Source organism: Oncorhynchus masou, chromosome 22 (assembly GCF_036934945.1).
Source record: "Oncorhynchus masou masou isolate Uvic2021 chromosome 22, UVic_Omas_1.1, whole genome shotgun sequence".
NCBI lineage: Eukaryota > Metazoa > Chordata > Actinopteri > Salmoniformes > Salmonidae > Oncorhynchus > Oncorhynchus masou.
In genome coordinates this window covers 45,026,936-45,052,073 of record NC_088233.1, presented here as the reverse complement: position 1 = coordinate 45,052,073, position 25,138 = coordinate 45,026,936, and the positions used below count along the sequence as shown (strand labels likewise).

Below are 25,138 nucleotides of genomic sequence, written 5' to 3'. Positions count from 1 at the left end.
TGGACATATTTAAAATCAAAACAGGTGGATATTGTTTTCATACAGGAATCACCATTAACAGATACAGAGGCACTGAAATTTAGAGGAGGCTGGGTTGCAGAGGTTTGTCATAGCTTATTTAATTCCAAACAAAATGGGTGATTATTTTGATAAGCAAAATACTTAATTTTGTAATGTTGAAGCAACACTCTGATGAGTTTGGCAGGATTATCTGCATTGATGTTCTTATAAATGGGATTAAGGTACTGTTATGCAACATAAATGCTCCCAGCAAGGAGGACCCTGATTTATTTTCATGAGTTCAACGTTACACTGGAAAATATGGAGGGGCAGATCATCCTTCCTGGAGACTTTAACCAAGTGATGGACAATATTATTGATAGTAGTCAATTTACAGGCAACTCCATCCCAAATGATATACTTCCAATACATATGCTAGCAGAAGATATAGTATGGCATATGGAGATGAATCCATCGTAATGATAGAGAATTTGCTTTTTTTCTCCCACTGTCATTAGAGAGTGAGAGAATAATGTGATTGATTGCAGGATTGGGCCCATTGCCCTCACAGATCAGGCTATATTAGAGTTATATGTTGATATAAACTCTGATAATGTGAGGAAGGGTAGATTTAGGCTCAACACCATGCTATTACAAGATCAGATATTTAGCCAATCACTAGCAGATGATCCTTTTTTAGATCAAATGTGGTTCAACCGAAAAGATTTCCACAGAATGGGAAACCTCTAAAGCATATATTTGAGGGGAAATAATGTCCAAACAGTAGAAACAGAGATATGTGTCTTGGAAAGGGATTTGGCAAGACATTTCACAGATAGCACATTTCAAACTGCCTGCAAATTGAAATTTCAGTTGCACGAAATGTATAACAAAAATGCAGAATATGCACTGTTGAGAATCAGTTTTTATGAGGGAGGTGAGAAGACAGGCAGGCTACTCGCAAGACAGTGAAAAATGTGGAAGAGTTCTAAAGTAATTCCAGCAATTTAAGAAGAGCAATAAGATGGCGACCTCATCCAAAGAGATAAAGTGTGTTTCAATGTTTTTATGAAGATGTATAAACATCCTCCTGTTCAGTGGCCCCATAGATATGAATACTTTTTTTTGTCTGGTATAGTATTACCTAGATTGTCAGATAGCCAGGCAGAGGACCTGGACTGGACTATTACAGAAGAGGAGGTTAGAGCAGCCATTGTATCTATGAAAGCAGGGAAATCACCTGGTCTGGATGGCATTCCTGTATTGATAGTGGTTTACCAGGAGGCATTTAAAAATGGCTCCTTTCTGGACAACTTTAATGAGGCTTTGATATCAATCATTCCTAAAAAGGATAGAGATAGTACATAACCTGGGAATATTAGAGCTATCAGCTTCTTTAGTGTGGATTGTAAGATTCTTACTAAGACCCTTGCGATACGCTTCGAGTAGGCACTACCTAATATCATGCAAACTGACCAAGTAGGATTTATTAAGAACAGCACCTCAACTGATAATATGAGGAGACTCTTACATCTCATGTACAAATTACCTCGACTAACCTGCACCCCCGCAAATTAACTTGGTACCGGTATAACCCTGTATATAGCCTCGCTATTGCTATTTTATTGGGTTACTTTTTATTACATTTTTTCCTTTAGTTTATTTAGTAAATATTTTCTTAACTCTATTTCTTGAACTGCATTGTTGGTTAAGGGCTTCTAAGTAAGCATTTCACGGTAAGGTGAAATGTTGTATTCAGCGCATGTGACAAATAAAGTTTGATTGGATTTTATTTGTAATCTATGCCAAATGTTCTTCAACAAAGTACTGAGTAAAGGGTCTGAATACTTATGTAAATGTGATATTTCAGTTACTATTATTATTTTTCCCGTTTTTTGCTTTGTCATTATGGGTATTGTCTGTAGATTGATGAGGGAAAAAGTGATTTAATACAAGGCTGGAACATAACAAAATGTGAAAAAGACAAGAGGACTGAATACTTTATGAATGCACTGTAGTTCCTACATGATAGAGTGCTACAAGATCGGAATGTTTGGTTTCGTATCAAACTCTCCGTTCATGCTACCGAGGGACCACCCCAGACCCCACCTTCCTCCATCTTATCCACCCCAATTTCCCAGTGCCCCAGCTCACAGACGTCCTTTGCATGCAGTCGGTTTGGAGACAAGCGTCTCCCCAACTAGCGAGAGTCTGGGGGTGGGTGGTGGTTATGAGCATTTCAGAGAAAACCACATTCCCACAGTCAGAGGGGTGGGATGATTATTTTGGCCTGGGGTTGAAATACTCGCTCCAGACTCTAGATTTACTATACCACCACCTTGGATGAAAGGCTGTTTCTTGACATTAGAGCCAATAGCTCACTCTTTCACTCTCCAACTTCCTCTCTCTGTGTCTCTGGTTCCAAAATGTACATGTCCATTGAGCACGCTATTTGAATTGAATTATCATATTTGTGTGAACATGTGGCATGCATTATGATTATGTCCAAGGTTTTACTGTAATGGAATTGGGCTCAAGATACCTTGTCTATCTAATACTATAAAAGGAAAAGGGGCATCTCTCGCAGTGTCTTGGTGTCCAACTAGTTATAGTTAGCATCCTGTATCCGGATACATTACTCCAGTAAATCCTATGTTACCTTTCAACGTACAGCTGGCTGAGGAAAGGTTATGTCGACACTCTAATCAATTGAGTGAATTTCCCAACCAATATGTCACAATAACAGATTCCCTTTCACCTGTCAGGGCCAAGCCTTAAGGAAATATCCAACATGTTGAGGCTGGGAAACAGTGCTCTGAGTGAGGACACCAAGACCCATCCAGATTCCAGGAGACATTTATCATCAACACTGGATGAGGACCCATATACCACAGAGGCTTGGTCAAGGACCAGTACTGAACACAGAACCCAGCACTAACCCAGGTTTTGATTTCTCTCTCTCTCTCTCTCTCTCTCTCTCTCTCTCTCACTCACACTCACACTCACACTCACACTCACACTCACACTCACACTCACACACACTCACACACACTCACTCACACACACACACACACACACACACACACACACACAGCAATTCCATCCACATTTTTTGTAATCTTCCAAATGATCAGAATGTTTCTATTAAAGGAATAAACATTCTTCACAAGGCTCCAAAGACGTATTTGCTACACTAAACATTATTTTGAATGTTGTTTGCATATTAGTGGGTGTTGTCCTGCACCCTGAATTACTATCCTAGGCCTTCACATCATACAGATGGTTTTGAATAGTCTGTAATGCCCAGAAAAAGCCAACAAGAAAATTTGGCAAACTGGTCGGGGTCGCTTCAAATCAGCTGTTTGTATCTGTAAAGTGGTATTTCATCTGCTATTAGAAACTTTGATGACCTCAACCCAATGACAATTCACTCCCGTAAAACTATGAATCACCTGTTTATAATTTAGTTTCTTCTTTCCTTCATTCACAGCTATTGTGAAGAGCACCTGATTGTTTTTTTAACAGGCTTTGTAAATGCATTAAAAAAAATCACCTTTATTTAACCAGGTAGGCCAGTTGAGAACAAGTTCTTATTAAGGCAGGTATTCCCAAACTGGGGGGTACGTGCAATGCCGTCAGGGGGTATGCCAAATAAAAATGGGTACACTTATGGAAATGAGTCACAAACTTAGTGTATTTAATTCTCTGTCCGAAACACACACACACACACACACACATGCTCAGGTGTAGCAGACATGGATGTATGAAACTTACTCCTCAGCATGAAATGTCCCAACTTGTGCCAGTGAATAGCTAGCTTATGGCGTGTGGCGTGTGCGACTGGTAAGACTCTTCAGGAGGGTGGTCTTTTGTGCTGGCATGGCAGAGGTCCTGAGTTCACGCCAGGTATAGGCTGAATCGGGAGGAAGTGGTGCTCACTAAGCAAGCAGCGCGATGTCCTTAAACTTTACATACACATGCTATTCCTTTGAATTCCCCCAAGAATATTGGGTCATATGGTCTTCATGCCCTTTGTGTTGACATTTCTTTCCTGTCTTCCCCCCTGTGGGTCTGTCTTTGCTTGTATTGGATGTGACGTTCATACTCCACCAAAAGTCAAAGAGGAATTCCATAATCTACAGATCCTGTAGCCTTTTCCTGTTACGGGATCTGTCTGCAGCCAAAACACAGCTGCTAGGTGTGTCCTGTCAGCATTAAAGTTGATGTTAAGATGCTTGAGACAGACCGCTTCTAGGTTTATTTTACCTCTACTGGAAGGGAAGTGTTAAATCTGGGAGTTATGGGTTAGGATTTGATCTTAAGACAACAGAGGTGTGCCTGCTTATATTACGCACCCAATCCGAACATTGTAAGTAGATGTAGATTTTCAATGTCAAGGTTAGGGAACATTATGGTTATGTAGTTAGGATGACTTGATTGATTCTAGTATTTTCTAAATATCATCTAAAAGTTTAACAATGACGATATAAGTTAATGCAATTCATGTTGGTTCACCTTTACTAAGGGGTACAGCAGTTTGTAAAGATCAACTTGCCATATTTGTTTTAAAGGATGGCTGTGGTATTGATGTTGTGGTTCCGTGACGCTCAGTTGGTGGAGCATGGCACTTGCAACGCCAGGGTTGTGGGTTTGATTTCCATGGGGGACCAGTACGAAAAGGCATGCATTCACTAATGTTAGTCACTCTGGATAAGAGCGTCTGCTAAGTGACTAGTGACCTTCAACAAGGGGACCATTGTTGTTGTCCTCAAATGAAACTGTTATATTTTCTATTTTTGTCAGTTCCTTTCAGCCAATTTGTATCTTTAATATATAACAGGCAAACAAGTTCCCTACCTTTTCCCTTTTCTACTTGCCTCCTCCATTTTTGGGGTAGTGCTGGTTGTAAATTTGGATTGAGCAGATATTCCCATATATTTACGATAACTGCATATGTGACATAACTCCTCCATTTCTATTCATAATATCATTAACAAATATAATACCATTACAAACAATCCATGAAGAATGTTTTTTTTTATTAATCAGTATATTTGAGTTTAACCATAACATTTGTTGTAATATTTGTTATATATTTTCTGGAGGATAAAACTGAAGCATTTATTTGGGCTGCAATTTCTGAGGCTGGTATCTCTAACGGACTTATCCTCTGCAGAAGAGGTAACTCTGGGTCTCTTTTCCTGTGGCGGTTCTCATGAGAACCAGTTTCGTCACAGCGTTTCATGGTTTTTGCAACTGCACTTGAAGAGACGTTCAAAGTTCTTGAAATGTTCCTTCATGTCTTAAAGTAATGATGGACTGTCATTTCTCTTTGCTTATTTGAGCTGTTCTTGCCATAATATGGACTTGGTCTATTACCAAATCTTCGATATATCACCCCTAACTTGTCACAAACACATTAAGAAGGAAAGGAATTCCACAAATTAACTTTGAACCAGGTACACCTGTCAATTTAAATGCATTCCAGGTGACTACCTCATGAAGCTGGTTGAGAAAATCCCAAGAATGTGCAAAGCTGTCATCAAGGCGAAGGGTGGCTACTTTGAAAAATCTCAAATGAAATATATTTTGATTGGTTTAACACCTTTTTGGTTACTACATGATTACATATGTGTTATTTAATAGTTTTGATGTATTCACTATTATTCTACATTGTAGAAAATAGTAAAAATAAAGAAAACCCCTTGAATGAGTAGGTGTGTCGAAACGTTTGACTGGTACTGTATATAGTTATGTCCTTAAGCTGTTCTTGTCTATTAATGTTCTGTATTATGTCATGTTTCATGTTTTTTGTTGAGCTATCAATGAGTCAATTAATCATATTGTTTATGAAGTCATTTTTACATCAACACCACAGCAGAACTGTCCACCCCAGACCCTGACCATAGCCTCAACATCACAGCAGGACAGACAAATGAAGAACATCAAGCCCAGGGGATCCCACCCCCTCTGAGCACCCACCTGTCAGCCACCCTGATAGCCCTCCTGACAACCCACCCACAACCACTGAGGACATACACAAGCCACAGATTGTACTCCTTGTGGACTCAAACGAGAAATATATACAAACTTTTTCCCAAACACACAGTCTCTAAACGTTGGTGTCCAAACACCCAGCGCGCCCTAGACCTTCTGTCTGAGGACCAACTAGGGTCACCCAGCCACATAACAATACACACAGGCACAAACGACCTGAGAACACAGCAGGAAGGGGTGGCCACAACACTCAAGCGAGTGATTGAAAAATCTTCTTCTACTTACCCCAATGCACAAGTGGTTATCTCCACCCTGCTACCATGAAAATGCTTACACACTGCTATCATACTGTGCCTCACGTAACTGTGCCTCAAAACCAAATGTTTACCTGGCCCCTACTCCACCCTGGACTTGAACAGCCTTTACGACCATGTCCACCTATACAAGGCAGCAGTGCCCATCTTCGCCCGTTCCCTAAAGGACATCACCTTCAACCGCAGCCCCAACACCTAACACAGGAGCATCAGCTCAACAGACACCCCGCCCAGACCAGTGAGACACTCTCCCAGACCTGAAGGAAGGCCTAAAAAGCAGGAACCTGGACTTCACCAAATAAATCAGAAATACAGACATTATCATTCTTCAAGAAACATGGTATAGAGCAGATGGACCCACTAGTTGCCCTATAGGTTACAGAAAGCTGGTAGTCCCATCCACCAAACTACCAGGTATGAAACAGGGAAGGGACCTAGGGGGTGTGCTAATTTGGTATACGTACCTTCTAACTCACTCTATTCAAATTATCAAATCAGGAACATTTTACATTTGGCTAGAAATTCAAAAGGAAATCATCTCAACAGAGATAAAGACAGCTTCTCCATCCTGGAGTGAGAAATCAACAGTTTCCAGGCCCAGGGACATGTACTAGTCTGTGGCAACCTAAATGCCAGAACTGGACAAGAACCTGACTCTTAGCAAACAGGGGGACAAAGATCTACTTGGAGGTGACAGCATTCCCTCCCCCATATTTATTTTTTTAACGAGGCAATTCAGTTAAGAACAAATTCTTATTTTCAATGATGGCCTAGGAACAGTGGGTTAACTGCCTGTTCAGGGTCAGAACGACAGACCACGTATTCTCCCTGCACACCCTAATTGACAAACAAACCGAAACAAAGGCAAAGTCTTCTCATGCTTTGTTGACTTCAAAACATATTTTGACTCAATTTGGCATGAGGGTTTGCTATACAAATTGGTGGAAAGTGGTGTTGGGGGAAAAACACAACATTATAAAATGTACACAAACATTGGCAAAAAAACACAATTCTTTCCACAGCGCCGTGGGGTGAGACAGGGATGCAGCTTAAGCCCCACCCTCTTCAACATACAGTATATATCAAGAATTGGCGAGGGCACTGGAACAGTCTGCAGCACCAAGCTTCACCCTACTAGAATCTGAAGTCATATGTCTACTGTTTGCTGTTGATCTGGTGCTGTAGACTGTTCTGTTTTAAACACCAAATTGAGACTGCATGCAGAATTCTGCAAAAACATCCTCTGTGTACAACACCAAATAATGCATGCAGAGCAGAATTAGGTCGATACCCGCTAATTATCAAAATCCAAAAAGAGACGTTAAATTCTACAACCACCTAAATAAAAGGAAGCGATTCCAAAACCTTCCATAACAAAGCCATCACCTACAGAGAGATGAACCTGGAGAAGAGTCCCCTAAGCAAGCAGGTCCTGGGGCTCTGTTCACAAACACAAACAGACCCTACAGAGCCCCAGGACAGCAACACAAAACAAAAAGATAATTACTTGCTTGACACATTGAAAAAAATGCAAAAAACCCCAGAGCAAACTAGAATGATATTTGGCACTAAACAGAGAGTACATAGTGGCAGAACACCTGACCACTGTGACTGGCCCAAGTTTAAGGAAAGCTTTGACTATGTACAGACAGACTCAGTGAGCCTTACTATTGAGAAACCCGAGAGACCTGGCTCTCAAGAGAAGGTAGGCTATGCGCACACTACCCACAAAATGAGGTGGAAACTGAGCTGCACTTCCTAACTTGTCAAATGTATGACCATAGACACCCATATCTCTCTCAGATAACACAGATAACTCAGATCCATGAAGTATTCAAAAACAAACCCAATTTGATAAACTCCCATATCTATTGGGTGAAATACCACAGTGTGCCATCACAGCAGCAATATTTGTGATCTGTGCCACAAGAAAAGGACAACCAGTGAAGAACAAACACCATTGTAAATACAACCCATATTTATGTTTATTTATTTTCCCTTTTGTACTTTAACAATTTGCACATAATATGACATTTGAAATGTCTTTATTCTTTTGGAACTTTTGTGAGTGTAATGTTTACTGTTAATTTGTATTGTTTATTATCTACTTCACTTGCTTTGGCAACACTAGCAAATGTTTCCCATGCCAATAAAGCCCTTCGATTGAATTGAAAGAGAGCGATTCGAAAACAGCAGGTCCGGGACAAGGTATCACGTCCGGTGAACAGGTCTGGGTTCCATACCTGTAGCACGACCACGTGGACGAGGGACAGACAGGAGTCATCAGGCCTGGTACCCGGGGTCAGGTCGAGAGAGAGAGAATTAGAGGGAGCATACTTAAATTCACACAGGACACCAGATAAAACAGGATAATTACACCAGATATAACAGACTGTCCCTAGTCCCCTGGCACACAGATTATTACAGCATTGTCACGATCCTCATATGGAATGGACCAACGTGCAGCGTCGTGAGGGTACATTCTTCTTGATTTGCAAATGTCGCCAACAAAACAATAATACAACAAAAACGACCGTGAAGCTCCGTAAGGCTATATATGCACAAACAAAGACAACTACCCACAACTACCAAAAGGAAGAAAGGCTGCCTAAGTATGATTCCCAATCAGAGACAACGATAGACAGCTGTCCCTGATTGAGAACCATACCCGGGCAAACATAGAAACAAACAACATAGAATGCCCACCCCAAATCACACCCTGACCTAACCAAATAGAGAAATAAAATGACTCTTTAAGGTCAGGGCGTGACAAGCATAGATGCTGGAGGCTGAGACGGGGGGGGGGGGTATCGCCTCGTCCGACGATACCCCCAGACAGGGCCAACCAGGCAGGATATAACCCTACCCACTTTTCCAAAGCACAGCCCCCACACCACGAGAGGGATATCAACAGACTACCAACTTACTACCTTGAGACATGGCTGGGTATAGCCCACAAAGATCTCCTCCACCACACAGGGACCGAGGGGGCGCAAAACCGGACAGGAAGATACGTCAATGACCCAACCCACTCAAGTGACGCACCCCTCCTAGGGATGGAGGACCACTAGTAAGCCAGTGACTCCCATAATAGGGTCAGAGGCATAGAACCCCATTGGAGAGAGGGTAGCCGGCCAGACAGCGAAAGCAAGGGCGGTTAATGGGGATCCTAATCAAATGCCAAATACCAAGCTTTGGTTGATTTCAAATGGAATCTACAAGTTAATAATAAATAAAGTATGTTGGATTCACGTCTCCATCTCAACCAAAAACAAGTTAAAGGATAGGATTCAATCAAATCAAACTGAATTTAAAGTTCATTTGAAGTTTGATTTGATCCCATTTTTTTATTTAGATTTTAGGTTGAAATGGAGATGTGAATCCATCATATCAATTAATAATTTGAAGACAGTCTGGAATTAAAGCCAGAATCAGAGGCACTTGTGGAGCTGTCCTCTTCAAATGTTGATATTTGGTTGCGTTGACAACCAAACACAATTCAATATCACTTTTGCAATATGGTAAATGGCCTTATAACTTGTCAACAAATCATATGTTGGATTCACATCTCCATCTCAAACAAAAATACAAGTTAATGAATAGGATTAAGCCAGTGGCTCATGGAACTATTCAAGCAGTAGATACATCTCCTTTTGATGTTGATATTTGTCTGCATTTTTTTTTACCTTTATTTAACCAGGCAAGTCAGTTAAGAACACATTCTTATTTTCAATGACGGCCTGGGAACAGTGGGTTAACTGCCTGTTCAGGGGCAGAACGACAGATTTGTACCTTGTCAGCTTGGGGATTTGAGCTTGCAACCTTCCGGTTGCTAGTCCAACACTCTAACCACTAGGCTACCCTGCCGCCCCCCCATTGTCAATCAAACACAATTCAATACTATTGTTTTAACAGTAAATAGCCTAATGTTAAGTCTCTTACAAACAAATGTAACAGTATTTGTTCAACCTTAAAATGAGTAACATCCATGGCCCCATATAAAGTTACTGTAACAATAAATCTATTCTTATTTAATCATAGAAAGCACGCATGTTCAGGGTCGCTGGCCTGTGGAATTCTTCACAATTGCTATAATAATCTGAACATAATCAAAAACAGCATTGATCACTTGCACCATGTACTGTAATCAGTGGCGACCCGTCATTCAGGGCAGAGCCCCACCTGTTTTGAGCCCCACCTGTTTAGCTAAAACAAAAAAGACTTCCGTTCAAAAGTTTGTGGTCACTTAGAAATTACCTTGTTCTGGAAAGAAAAGCATTTTTTTGTCCATTAAAATGAAATAAAATAGATCAGAAATACAGTGTAGACATTGCTAATGTTGTAAATGACTATTGTAGCTGGAAATTGAAGATTTTTTATGGAATATCTACATAGGCGTATAGAGGCCCATTCTCAGCAACCATTGATAAATTAATTAAAAGACTAATTGATCATTAGAAAACCCTTTTGCAATTATGTTAGCACAGCTGAAAATTGCTGTGCTGATTAAAGAATAAAATAAATAAAACTGTCCTTCAGTCTTGCGGAGTATCAGCTTGTGTGGGTTCGATTACAGGCTCAAAATGGCCAGAAACAAAGACTTTCTTCTGAAACTCGTCAATCTATTCTTGTTCTGAGAAATGAAGGCTATTGAATGTGAGAAATTGCCAACAAACTGAAAATCTCGGACAACACTGTGTACTATTCCCTTCACAGAACAGTGCAAACTGGCTCTAACCAGAATAGAAAGGAGTGGGAGGCTCTGGTGCACAACTGAGCAAGAGGACAAGTACATTAGAGTGTCTAGTTTGAGAAACAGACGCCTCACAAGTCCTCAACTGGCAGCTTCATTAGTACGAGCAAAACACCAGTCTCAATGTCAACAGTGAAGAGACGAAGCCGGGATGCTGGCCTTCTAGGCAGAGTTGCAAAGAAAAAGCCATATCTCAGACTGGCCAATAAAAAGAAAAGATTAAGATGGGCAAAAGAACACAGACACTGGATAGAGGAACTCTGCCTAAAAGGCCAGGATCCCAGGGTCTCCTCTCAACTGTTGACATTGAGACTGTCAATCCAGCATGACTCCTGCCATGTTGAAAATACCTGGAAACTCAGAACTGGGAAATCTCAGACTTCAGTGACATAAACATAACTGGGAACTCAGCACTGCATGGTGCTGAACATAAATCTCTGCTGTTGTGACAGCCTTATGTAGGCCCTAACAGTTTGTGGGCACCGTTTGTCACCGTTACAGTGTTTGTTGTGTAGTGGCTTTGCTGCCATGCATCTAATAATTTGGGGAGATCTTGCCCTACCAAGATTTACATGAAAGAAATTGAATGAAATCAAATTATATTTGTTACATGCACCGAAAACAACAGGTTTAAAGACCTTACAGTGAAATGCTTACTTACAAGCCCTTAACCAACAATGCAGTTCAGAAAAATATGTGTTTAAGTGTTTGAGCCAATCAGTTGTGTTGTGACAAGGTAGGGGTGGTATACAGAAGATAGTCCTATTTGGTAAAAGACCAAGTCCATATTATGGTTAAGGCAACAACAGCTCAAATAAGCAAAGAGAAACGACAGTCCATTACTTTAAGACATGAAGGTCAGTCAATCTGGAACATTTCAAGAACTTTAAATGTTTCTTCAAGTGCATTTGCTCCTTGCAGACTGGCGGCTCTGATGGCGCTGGGCAGACGGGTAGCTCAGGCGGCGCTGAGCAGACTGGAGACTCCGGCAGCATTGGAGAGGGGGATAGCTCTGGCAGCGGTGGATGGAGGAGCTCTGGCGCCTCTGGACTGAGGGACGGAAGCTCTGGCAGCGCCGGACAGGCGGGAACACCTGTAGGGAGGAGACAGAGAGACAGCCTGGTGCGTGGGGGTGCCACAGGACCCACCAGGCTGGGGGAGACCTCCAGGAGGCTTGGTGTTAGGAGGAGGCACCTGAAGGACCGGGCTGTGAGGGAAGCACTGGAGCGCAGCCTTGGCACGACTTCCCCAGGCTGGATAACTACTCCAGCCCGGACCCTCCAGAGTGCAGACACAGGTTGAACCGGGCTGTGGGTAAGCACGGGAGATCTAGTGCCTACGACGCGCACCTCTCCCTTAGGCCCCACTCCCACATTTGCCCGGCACAAGCGGAGCGCAGGCATAGGACTCACTGCACCCTCCCAGCGTCCCGGAGCACGCAGAGCCGGCGCAGGATACCCTGGACCAAAACTGTGTACCGGCGACCAGACACGCAGAGTAGGCAACATACGCCCGAGCTCGATGCCCACACTCGCATGACACTTTCGGGGGGCAGCCCTATAGCACACCGGGCTATGGGCACGTACTGGCGACACAGTGCGCTTAACCGCATAACACAGTGCCTGACCAGTAATGCGCAGTAAGCACGAGGAGTGAGCTCAGGTCTGCTACCTGGCTTAGCCCCACACCTCATGCACCCCCCCCCCAAACAAATAACATTTTTGGGGCTGCCTCTCGTACCTGTCGCGCTGCCTCCAGCTCTGCTTTGGGGCAGCGATATTCCCCAGCCTGTGCCCAGGGTCCCTCTCCGTTCAATATCTCCTCCCATGTCCAGGAGTCCTGTGATGCTGGCCGCTGTTGTTGCTGCTGCTGTCGTCGCTGTCTTTTACCACGCCGCTTGGTCCTTGGTTGGTGGGTGTTTCTACTGGTGATGTACGTAATAGGGAATTGATCAAAAATGTACAATCAAAGGGAAAACCATTCACACAATGAATGCTCAAGAATTGGCGGGAGACAGCTAAGGACATTCTGAAGAGCTGAATACATGTATTCTGGAGAGAGACATATTGTAAGGGATTTCCTCCTCTTCTTCCGAAGAGGAGAGGCGAGAAGGATCGGAGGACCAATATGCGGCGTGGTAAGTGTCCATGGTTCTTTTAATATGAAATAGTACACATGAACAACTGAATACAAAAAAAACAATAAACGTGGAATGAACGAAACCCAAAACAGTACCGTGTGGTGAAAAACACAGACACGGAAACAAACACCCACAAACAAACAGTGAAACCCAAGCTACCTAAGTATGATTCTCAATCAGAGACAACTAATGACACCTGCCTCTGATTGAGAACCATACTAGGCCGAACATGCAAATCCCCAAATCATAGAAAAACAAACATAGACTACCCACCCCAACACACGCCCTGACCATACTAAATAAATACAAAACAAAGGAAATAAAGGTCAGAATGTGACACATTTCATCGCCACACACCCCTCCCCTTGTTCTTGTTGCAACATTTTCAACTATATTCAAGGGAAGTTGTCTTGACACACTTTTTTTTTCACTGACCACTGTAACTCAATCAACTAGGCCTATTGCCACACATGCGGCCAAAATGTTAGGCTTCCCAAATAGGCACAGGCCTACACACTTGTGATTTGAATCAATACACAGCTATATATTTTTTATGAAACTAATGATCCTCTGTGGCTAAGTCATGCTTTCTTGTGAAGTATTTTTAATGATTTTATTAAAAAAGGAGAAATTATATAATTTTGTCAAACATCAATTTACTTTAGGGGAAGCAAGCATACAAACAGTGCCAACTTCCTTTCCAATTCGCAAGGGAACCAAACAGCACCCCTCTGTCTTACAATATGTATCTGATCCTGTCTGGCCAGAAATAGTTTGACATGCCATTCTGTTTTTGTATAGACAGCATCAGATGCATGGTCTACACATACTTAGACAGAGGAGCGCTGTTTCGCTCAATCGGATGCTTTATCTGAGATTGTCGGTGTGCTTTTTGGTCAAATAAATGATACATATTTCAATATTTTATTTTGATGGGCAAGCAGTGTACGGTAGGGCGGGCCCATAACGTCAGCCCTGAAGGTTTGATTAGATAAACTAGCAAGTCTGTTTGTTTGGTTACCACCGCAACTACTGTCACTATCTAGTAAACTTGCTAGCTACTTTAGTGGATGTTAAACACATTTCGACAGGCAAATGAACACATTTCTTTATAGCCATGGTGTAAAAGGGATAATCAAGCTCTATATGTTTTCTGGAAAATAACGCAACTCCATAGTCCACATCATTCATTAATTTCCATAGAAAGCATAGCCCTTGTTGATTATCCCTTACTTATACAACGGGTGGTTCTAATCCTGAGTGCTGCAAGAACTGGCAAATCTGGTCCAGTCCATGAGGTGGAAATGCACTGCAGTACTTAATGCAGCTAGTGGCCACTCCAGATACTGACGGTTACTTTTGATTTTGATCCCCCCTTTGTTCAGGGACACATTATTCCATTACTGTTAGTCACATGTCTGTGGAACTTGTTCAGTTTATGTCTCAGTTGTTGAATCTTGTTTTGTTCATACAAATATTTACACTTTAAGTTTGCTGAAAAAAATAAAAGCAGTTGAGAGTGAGAGGACGTTTCTTTTTTTGCTGAGTTCATTTAGCAGATTTTATTGCGCGTGTAACAAAATGCTTGTGTTCCTAGGTCCAACAATTTCAGTAATATCTAACAATTCACAACAATACACCCAAATCTAAAGTAAAAGAGTGGAGTTAAAAATATATAAATATTAGGACGAGCAATGTCGGAGTGGCATTGACTAGGATAGAATACAGTTTAAAGTACATGTGAAGTGAGTAAAGCAGTATGTAAACATTATTCAAGTGACCAGTGATTCCATGTCTAAGGTGATGGGTTAAGTAACCGGGCAGTAGCTGCAAGTGATGGCCTTGAGATAGAAGCTGTTTTTGATGCACCTGTACTGACCTCGCCTTCTGGATGGTAGCGGGGTGAACAGGCCGTGGCTCGGGTGGTTGATGTCCTTGATGATCTTTTCGGCTTTCCTGTGCTGTAGGTGTCCTGCAGGGCAGGCAGTGTGTCACCAGTGACGCGTTAAGGCACCACCCTTTGGAGAGCCCTGCGGTTGTGGACAGTGCAGTTGCCATACCAGGCGGTGATACAGCCCAACAGGATGCTCTCGATTGTGCATCTATAAATGTTTGTGAGGGTCTTAGGGGCCAAGCCAAATTTCTTCAGCCTCCTGAGGTTGAAGAGATGCTGTTGTGCCTTTTTCACCACACCGTCTGTGTGGGTGGACCATTTCAGATCTTCGGTGATGTGTACGCTGAGGAACTTGAAGCTTTTCACCTTTTCCATTGCTGTCCCGTCGATGTGGATAGGGGTGTGCTCTCTCTGCTGTTTCCTGAAGTCCACGATTAGCTCCTTCATTTTGTTGTCGTTGAGGGAGAGGTTATTTTCCTGGCACCACCCTCCCAGGGCCCTCACCTCCTCCCTGTAGGCTGTCTTGTCATTGTTGGTAATCAGGCCTACAACTGTTGTGTCGTCTGCAAACTTGATGATGAGTGAACAGGTGAACAGGGAGTACAGGAGGGGGCTGAGCATGCACTCTTGTGGGGCCTCTGTGTTGAGGCTCAGCCAAGTGGCGATGTTGTTTCCTCCCTTCACCACCTGGGGGTGGCCCGTCTGGAAATCCAGCACCCAGTTGCACAGGGTGGGGTTCAGACCCAGGGCCCCGAGCTTAATGATGAGCTTGGAGAGTAATATCGTGTTGAAGGCTGAGCTATAGTCAATGAACATCATTCTTACATAGGTATTACTCTTGTCCAGATGGGATAGGGCAGTGACATGTATCAGCTGGTATAATTGTAATGGATATATACAAAGCAATGTCAATTGAAAAAAAGGTCAAACAAAACGAAATGCAGCTAATTTGCAGTTTTTCCAGCTTCAGTTTGAGGTGATTGTGTTAGATGTGATGTTGCCTAGCACCTCTGAACAAAAGTGTCCTCACGAGCAAGCACATTTTCTATGCCAGGCGAAATTACACCTCATTGCCTCATTGTTATGGATGCATCCAAATAAATGTCACTAGAAAATAGCTTAAACAAATGCAAATGCTGCTACTGTTGTTATTCTGACTCTACTGTTTGATGTGACTGTAAGTTAGCTGTAGTTGGCTAGCTAGCAAGCTAGCAACCAGTATGACAACGGAACATTTACAACAAACAACTTGGTCCCATCCATAGATACAAAACAAAAAGACTGAACGACTGGGTCTCGTCTCTGGCAACCGAACCGATAGAACGAACGACTCGCCGGCTTGGGTAGCGACCATAGATTTGTGTCAGGACTATATCTTGTGGAATGATGAAATAGTATGAATAAATTCATCACAATAAAGTTCTTAATGACAATATTTCAATCATTATTTGACTATGTTGGTAAACCATTATATAAAAGTATAAAAGTATAAAAGTCATAATGCCCTCGAAGCTGGTGTTTGGAGGATATATTGGCACGGTTTGCCGGATCCCGACTTCATCTCGGGCCTAACATCACTTATAGTGCTGCAGTGAATTAGATTTTCTTCACAGTAGAAACAGAACGGGCAGGACATAAGAGTCCAGTAGTCTAACTCACCTGAGTTAGAATACCTCATGATAAACTGTAGACCATACTATTTACAGAGAGAGTTTTCGTCTGTATTTTTCATAGCTGTCTATTTACCACCCCAAGCTGATGCTGGCACTAAGACCGCACTCAACAAGCTGTATAGGGCAATAAGCAAACATTGAGGAGCGCCCACATTGACCTTACATACATACACCAAGCATAAGCCATGGATTACAGGCAACAACCGCCCTGGGCTAAAGGCTAGATCTGCCACTTTCAAGGAGCAGGACACTAATCTGGATGCTTTTAAGAAATCCCGCCACGCCCTACGACGAACCATCAAACAGGCAAAGCGGCAATACAGGACTAAGATCGAATCTTACTACTGATGCTTGTCGGATGTGGCAGGGCTGAACCATGCGTGAGCGCACCATCTGTTCCGAACATGCCCCAATTCACATTGACGGGGCTGTAGAAGAGTGGGTCGAGATCTTCAAGTTCCTCGGTGTCCACATCACTAAGGACTTGTCATGGTCCAAACACACAGACAAAGTAGTAAAGAGGGCACAGCAATGCTTCTTCCCCAGCAAGAGGCTGAAAAGATTTGGCGTTGCCCTCAAAAAGTTCTACAGTTGCATCATTGAGAGCATCTTGACTGGCTGCATCACTGTTTGGTATGGCAACTGCTCGGCATCTGACCGTAAGGTGCTACAGAGGGTAGTGCGTACGGCCCAGTACATCACTGGGGCCAAACTCCCTGCCATCAAGGACATCTATTCCAGGCGGTGTCAGAGGAATGCCTTAAAAATTGTCAAAGACTCCAGCCACCCAAGTCATGGACTGTTTTCTCTGTTACCGCACTGCAAGTTTTACCAGAATGCCAAGTCTGGGACCAAAAGGCACCTTCAAGCCATAAGACTTGTGAACAGCTAATCAAATGGCTACCCAGACTATTTGCGTTGCCCCCCCTCCCTCTTATACGTTGCTGCTACTCCCTGTTATTATCTATGCATAGTCACTTTAATAACTCTACCTCCATGTATGTATTACCTCAATTAACTTGAGGTAATAGCCCCTCTATTGTTATTTACTGCTGCTCTTTAATTATTTGTTATTTTCTTAAAACTTCAATGTTGGTTAAGGGCTTGTAAGTAAGCATTTCACTGTTGTATTCAAATAAAATGTGATTTGATTTGATTTGATTAGTGTGTATATTAATGGTGACATGTGCAACACCACCCCCCCCCCCCTCCATATTTTATTAAAATAATTCAAATAAGCCAACTAGACTTTGCTTTTAAGTATTAGTTTCTAAGGAATTTCTAAATATAACTGATTACACGGATTTTAACACACGTGTGTCACACCCTAATCTGTTTCACCTGTCTTTGTGTTGTCTCCACCCCCTCCAGGTGTCGCCCATCTTCCCCATTATCCCCTGTGCATTTATGTCTGTGTTATCTGTTGTCAGTTCATCTTGTCTCATCAAGCCTACCAGCGTGTTTTTCGTACTCCTGTGTTCTTGAGCTCCTGTTTTCTAGTTATCCCGGTTTTGGTCATTCTGCCTGCCCTGACCCTGAACCTGCCTGTCGTTCTGTACCTTTTGACACTGCGCTAGATTACTGACCTCTGCCTGACCTGACCCTTAGTCCGCCTGCCACTCTGTACCTTACAGACTCTGCCTTGGATTTACCGACCTCTGCCTGCCCTTGACCTGTCCCCTGTTTTATAATAAACGTCTGTTATTCATACTGTCTGCATCAGGGTCTTATTCTGAGTTGTGACAACTTGTGTGAAACACTATGCCATAATCTTCTACCGGGGTAACTGGCACCTCCGGGAGCAGTTTCCCCGGGACCTTAAAACAATCGCCCCTTTTCTAAAAACAACATATCATTAAATAACTAAAAATGTGTGGACTGTTTATTTCCCCTTATACTTTATTCACCTAAACATGACCTTCATCCACAATTTTTATTTTATCCAAAGTTGCTTTTTTGTGTCAGCAATTAGACATTGTTCTTAGGGGGGCAAGTTACCCCCTAGTACCCTAATGGCTGGGGCCATTTATTTTTATTTTTTGTCATTTACCAAATTGCATTTTAAATTTCCCCTTTTTTTTAAACATAAAACATAAAATACTGCCAAATGAATTCAGAAAGAAATATATATATATTGTGATATTATATTTTGTCAATGTCGCCCAGCCCTAGTTATAACTATATTTGGACAATACCCTAATTAGAGAGCATCATGTAAACATATTGAAATGCCATTTTTAGACTAAGTTTCGAAGTTTGGAATAATAATATGGCACATCAATATTGGCAGAGCATTGCAGTGACGTTTTCAGAGCCACTTCCATTATCATTGAAGTATATTCTTAGAACATCATTGGACATCATGTCATAACGTTACAGAATAACTTCATAAGACTCTCGCAAAATGATTTAGTGTAGAGGTGAATAAACTGTAAGCTATACAAGCAAAGAGAGTCGCACACTCCATATGTATAACCTCCCAGTCATTTAATGTTTCGCCATCACTGTGCCTTCTTCACACTATAACTTCATGACAGTCTAGTGGGAATGTTCCCTTCATTTTGTTTTAGGTATTTAGGATGACTTCTCCATTAACAGTCGCACTATGTGTCATTTAGTTTTTTGACCAAATGTGTATTTTATTTGTCATTCTTCCATTGGGGGGGGGGGGGGGGGTTACAGGTGCAATATTTAAATGTTTATGATTTCATACTCCGTTCATATTTTGTCAATTCATTATTTTACCTAACCTATGGGCTGCCATTCAAAAGAAGAAGAAACATTTTAAAGAAAAAAACATTACAAAAGGTACATAACTACAAAGTATTGATAGTTTTGATAATATTTTAGAGTTTAAGTAATAATACATTCTGTATATACAGGAAAAGAAAACAAAATAAATTATGGCCAATTTCATAGTAAAACATTTCCTTGGTATTAAATACAGTCTGTGAACAAATGTAAAATATATACATTGATGGTTCGGATTATGGGATTCTAAGGTTATGTTTTTCCATATTCTTTTCCAGTTAAAGGGTTATTCAAATTCACTTAGATCTGTAGACCATAATTTTGTATTGGCTAACTCTGAATATGAGCTTTCCAAAAGTTGTTTATATACGAAAGAGATTTGTCCTTTTGGTAGCCCAGATCATTTATATATAAATCCCATCATTGGATGGTTTGGAAGTTGGGTTTCCCGAGATACTCCATAGGCCAGCATAGCTGACCAAAGTTGTAAATATAGAAAGAAAGAGATGCTTGGAAATGTGTATTTCAAATCTTGGACTGTTCTCAAACCATTTTTTATTTATTTTACCTTTATTTTACTAGGCAAGTCAAGAACAAATTCTTATTTTCAATGACGGCCTAGGAACAGTGGGTTAACTGCCTGTTCAGGGGCAGAATGACAGATTTTGTACCTTGTCAGCTCGGGGATTTGAATTTGCAACCATTCGGTTACTAGTCCAATGCTCTAACCACTAGGCTACACTGCCACCCCATTATGTGCCAAATAGAAATTGTATGAGCAACAATAGGACCAAAACGTAGTTTACATTGTTTAAGGGAAATATCAGTAAACCAATTTAGGATGGGACGAAATGTCAGTGCCTGGAAATACAATTAAAAGTTTGATACGTATCGTCCTCCTACGTCTTTCCCTCTTTGTAAATTTGTAAAGGTTTTATTTTTATCCAGGATTGCTTACCTTTCCATATACATTTTGAAACCACAATATGCATTTTATCCCAATAGCCAGAAGGGGGAGACATGGGAAGCATTGACCTACAGATATTCAGTCGTGGCAATATATTCATTTTGACAATAGATATTCTGCCAGTGAAAGCAATTGGGATGTTAATCTATCTACTGGGGTCAGATTGAATTGATTTCAAAACTCTGTTAAAGTTCCTGGCAATTGTTTTATGACAGGCAGGAAATATATCTACTTCCAAATATTTAAAATTCGAATGATTGGGGCAGATTTTTCAGAACCTATTCAATTGAATCCAGACATAATTGCTGAAGTTTGTTTGGGGATGTTTTTGGAACATCATGTCTTAATGTCACACTATAACTTTATGAGACCATTGTAGGAATATTCCCTGCTTGTTGTTTTGAATAACATTTCCATCAAAAACAGCAGAACGCTCCGGTAATGTTTCCACACAACCACTATTTCATCCACATTTTGTAGCGCCAGTAAGTTCTGAGAACATTAACGCAATGTTGTGTTATTATATTCCCTGGCAACCTAATGTGAACCTTAGGGGAATGTTCTGTGGTAGTTTATGCAGATGTTGTGCACAACAATTTAGTGAATGTTAGGAGCACATTCCAATTATATTTCATTTGAAACATTTCTCATAAAAAAATATTTGGTGATTAAAAATGTTTGTGGGATGTTATCATCCTAATGTTAGCTGGAACTTAATAAGAATGTTATTTAATGTCCTGGGAATGTTCCCAGTTTGCTGGGTAGTCCTCTCTCTACAGTATCAAGCACTTGATGATGAGGCAGAGACCAAGGAACATGATGACACACAGACAGGAGAAGTGAAGTGACAGGATGACCAGTATGTCCCCTAGCAGGCTGTTGTCCCTAGGTCGGGGCATGGGAGGGAGCGGTGGCATCTGGGGCATCTCGCAGTAGACCCCCGTCCAGCCTTGGTAGCACTGGCAGGTAAACTTGTGCTTCATGTCCAGGATGTCGTGGTTGTTAAGATGGCCGCTCACGTGGAAGCGGGGTCCCCGGGGGCCCAGGTTGCGGCGGATGTGGAAGAAGCGGGGGTTGAGGTGAAGGTAGGCTCCTGAGTCGAGGCTCTTCCTCACACACTTGCCGTTCTTCTTGCACAGGGCTTTGCTGCACAGCTTGGCGGCTGAGGTGACGTTGATGACATAGTGGCCTAACGGGCCATCAATATACTTCTTCACGGTCAGGCAGTTTCTCTGGAGGTGCACATAGACAGGCAGAGGTACAAACACAATGTGACGCACAGCATAAATACACAGCATAAGTATAGGTGTCTGTGAAAGTATAGCTAAAAATAGGCCTGCAGTTCACTGGGAATAATAGTTACGTTGAATGAACCTTCCTTATGTCACCCTTATGTTCATTTACTTCATGCACTATCCTTTGACTTGCTTCTCTTTTTTTCTTTCCATTTGATTTCCTCTAAAACTGGAATGGAGGGAATCAAGTCTTGAAATGGTCAATCTAATACACAGGATGAGCTTGGTAAAAACATATTGGGTCAATTGCAACCAACATGCAGAACTTAATGTGCAGCTGCAGGTTAGCGCTGGATTTCCTAAAATGCTACTAATGAGAGATTACGTGTTAAAACAAACTTGCTTGCAACCGAAAACCGACAAGAATAAACCAGCAGATCAGTTCATCTCCCATTGTTACTGGGTCAAACAAGTTAGATACCAGACATCTTCATCTAGGTTCTCACTCCTGGCCCCAATGAAATAGCAACCAATCACCGGCTGACTAAATTTTATGACCGCCATAGCCCTAATCAGGAACATTGAAAATAGCACAGCTTGTAATTAATCCAAAATAATTATTGTAAGAATTTAGACCCAGTGAATTGTAAGAAACTCTAGTGAAGTATGGTTCAATTCAGTACAGCACAGTACAGTACAGTAGAATATAGTTCAGTACAGTACGGTACAGTACAGAGTACCATACTGTACTGTACTCCACTGTACTGAACTATACTCTACTTTCCTGTACTGTACTGTACTGTACTTTACTCTACTTAAGTGTGCAGTAGAGTACAGTAAAGTACAATACAGTACAGTACATTATAGACTTCTATGTTTGGATCACATTACAATATCAATTGTGATTTGACATAACTTGATAAGACTATCATTTTATGAACATGATTAGTTGAAATCACGTGTTTCCAGGCAAAAAAAGGTGTTGGTCCTCAGATCCGGGATTAATAAATAAAAACAATCATATTTCACATAGTTTTCTGTGTTATTTCTTTACCTGAGTTCGAGCATATTCTGAGGAGCCCCAAAGTACCACTCCTGACGCCCCTAGAGCTGCACTCTCTCCAATAGTGTGCACCAGGTCACTCTAGGAGAGACATAATAAAAGATGTAACACTGCAAACAGTCTCCCCTTCAGGTCAAAGTGAGGTGAATACTTGACCTGCTCCAGTGATCAATGTTGACTGGTACATGTTTTACACCCTGAAACTCAAAATAGAGATCATGGCCCAATCCAGAAAAAGCCCTATATCACCTCACTATAGGTACTTTAATACACCTGAAAGGTTCAAATACTGTAGGTAAGCAATATCCACCCAGCCAATCAGAGGGCTAGGTAGAAATGCTTAAACTATCCAGTTATTTCAGATCTACTCAAGTGCCTATAGGGGTTAAGGGCTAGGGGATGTTTCTGGATGGAGCCCATGTATTGTAAATACATTAAAGGTCATGTGAGATTTCATAGCTGAGACTTAGCAATCCACTCATCACTCTGTGACAGTTCCAGAAGCGATTAATAGTTTTTTATCCACCTGAACATGGCAGGAGACAAGACAAGTGACTTAACAGAGGTTAGGTAGTTTATCACAATGACTGAAAGGCAATACAAACCTTGCACAAATTATAAAAAGCGCTAACTTGTGTTAAAAAGCGCTAAAAATGTGTTGGAATATTTAGCACTGTTCTAACACTATTATTTTCACTCTTGAACCAACAGCAACATCACCAGTTATAAGTAATCCTTCTCACCTCTGAGAGGACCGTGAAGGTGTAGGCATAGAAGGGTCTAGAGTAGACAAACACAGGCAGGGTGAAGTCGGTGCGTGCGATGGAGGCAATCCTCATGGCCTCTTTGACGCGGTAGTGGACAAACTTGACGGTGTTGGCCGAGGACTTGAGTTCGTAGTCTAGGTACACGGAGGGGTAGAGAGCTGTGCTCTCCCTCCAAAGCCACATCAGATGGTCATTACGGACATGCTCCACGTTGGGGCATTCACCTGTGTAGCGATGCGGATGCGTCTTGTAGCCATAGTTGTAGCAGTCGGGGAACAAGTAGAAGCCCCAGAGGCCGTCAGGTCGTCGACTTTCAGCCAACAGTAGAGTATTGTTCATAAAGGCCTGTCCGGCCCTCTCAAAGGCCTCCTTGGCCTCATTCTCCAACTTGCTCTCAGGCCAATCTGGATGGAGCTTCCGGATCTGCTCCTTGGACTTGTTGCGGTAGATGTCCTTCGAGCCCCAGTTGCGCACCCACTGGGGCCTCCAGTTCTCCCAGTCAATGACACCCAGGCCTCGGAAGTCCTTGTGAGGGATGAGCTTGTCGATGTCGGCCCTGGCCTTGCTCAGGTGCTTGGACAGGCTCTGGTTCTGGGGCAGGCCCCCGTTAATGGGGTTCCCAGAGCTGGCGTAGTAAGGATAATAGCCCAGGTGGCTATGGTAGAAGATGGTGACATTGGGCCCGCTAAGGGTCTCGTTGAGGTTGGCCACGATGTCAAAGACGCTGAGGTCCAGGTCCACCTTGAAGCGAAGGCGGCAGGACTCAGTGGGGGCGTTCCACACTACGATGAAGGGCCGATGAGGGATAAGAGGAGCCTGGGCCTGCTTCATCTGCTCACCACCGGCCCCTTCTCTGACCCCAATCCACAACATTACCACCAGCAGACAGCGGCGAATCAGCGCCATCGCCCTAGACTCTTAGTCGTCCTATCCCAACATGAAAAGGAAAAAGAACAGGATAGAAATCACCACATTGTTTTGCGGGAAAAAAGTAAACACATCATGGGCTTCAGTAGGCAGGGATAATCAAGGCTGGAAAGGACATGTGAGTGAGGGTCAATGAGCTGCACTGCTCTAGATTGCACACACTGTACAATGGTCCTCTATTCTTCTCAGAGAAAGGTGCCATTTGACTGAATGTGCTCCTGTCAAGATCTATCAAGTCTGCCGGGCTTATTTTGTCATATTGCCCTAACAAAGACGTTTTGAATTGGCCTTCGTTAATGTGACCACGATGAAGATATTTACATATCAGAGTGGGCCTTAATTAGAACCGTTGCGTTTGTTGTTTTGACAATGATTCCCATCCATCACCAGGCATGCACACAAACACAGACAGACACAGACACGCACAAACACACACACACACACACACGCTCACTCTTTTCAGGATAACTTTTTCCAGGTTCTTGTGTAAGATGCCCCCACACCTAATTGCAATTAGTGCCTTTATCCGAGTCCAGGGAGAGAAACCATGACCCCACTCTCAGAATACAAGGCCCCTGACGTTGTCTTCAATAGAGACATGGAAAATCGGCCGTAATTTTCATCCACCCCTGATGGGATTGCGATTGCTTCATTTAT

The 25,138-nt window shown here is 42.3% G+C and overlaps 1 protein-coding gene across 1 annotated transcript; it reads right to left on the bottom strand.

The window, feature by feature from the left end:
• Positions 1-21,262: 21,262 nt before the first annotated feature.
• LOC135508744 (hyaluronidase-like) lies at positions 21,263-24,460 on the bottom strand. Its single transcript, XM_064928974.1, has 3 exons — positions 23,531-24,460; positions 22,779-22,868; positions 21,263-21,721 (listed from the first exon to the last, which is right to left on the bottom strand). Exons 1-3 carry the CDS (start codon positions 24,458-24,460, stop codon positions 21,263-21,265), a joined length of 1,479 nt encoding a protein of 492 aa, XP_064785046.1.
• Between the last annotated feature and the right edge of the window lie 678 nt (positions 24,461-25,138).

Bases quoted from the DNA above. Each gene is read 5' to 3' on its own strand.
- LOC135508744 (XM_064928974.1), bottom strand. From the start codon at position 24,460: ATGGCGCTGATTCGCCGCTGTCTGCTGGTGGTAATGTTGTGGATTGGG. The intron at 22,869-23,530 runs GTGAGAAGGATT...TGTCTCTCCTAG, and splicing joins CCTTCACGGTCCTCTCAGAG to AGTGACCTGGTGCACACTAT. The intron at 21,722-22,778 runs GTAAAGAAATAA...GTGCACCTCCAG, and splicing joins CAGAATATGCTCGAACTCAG to AGAAACTGCCTGACCGTGAA.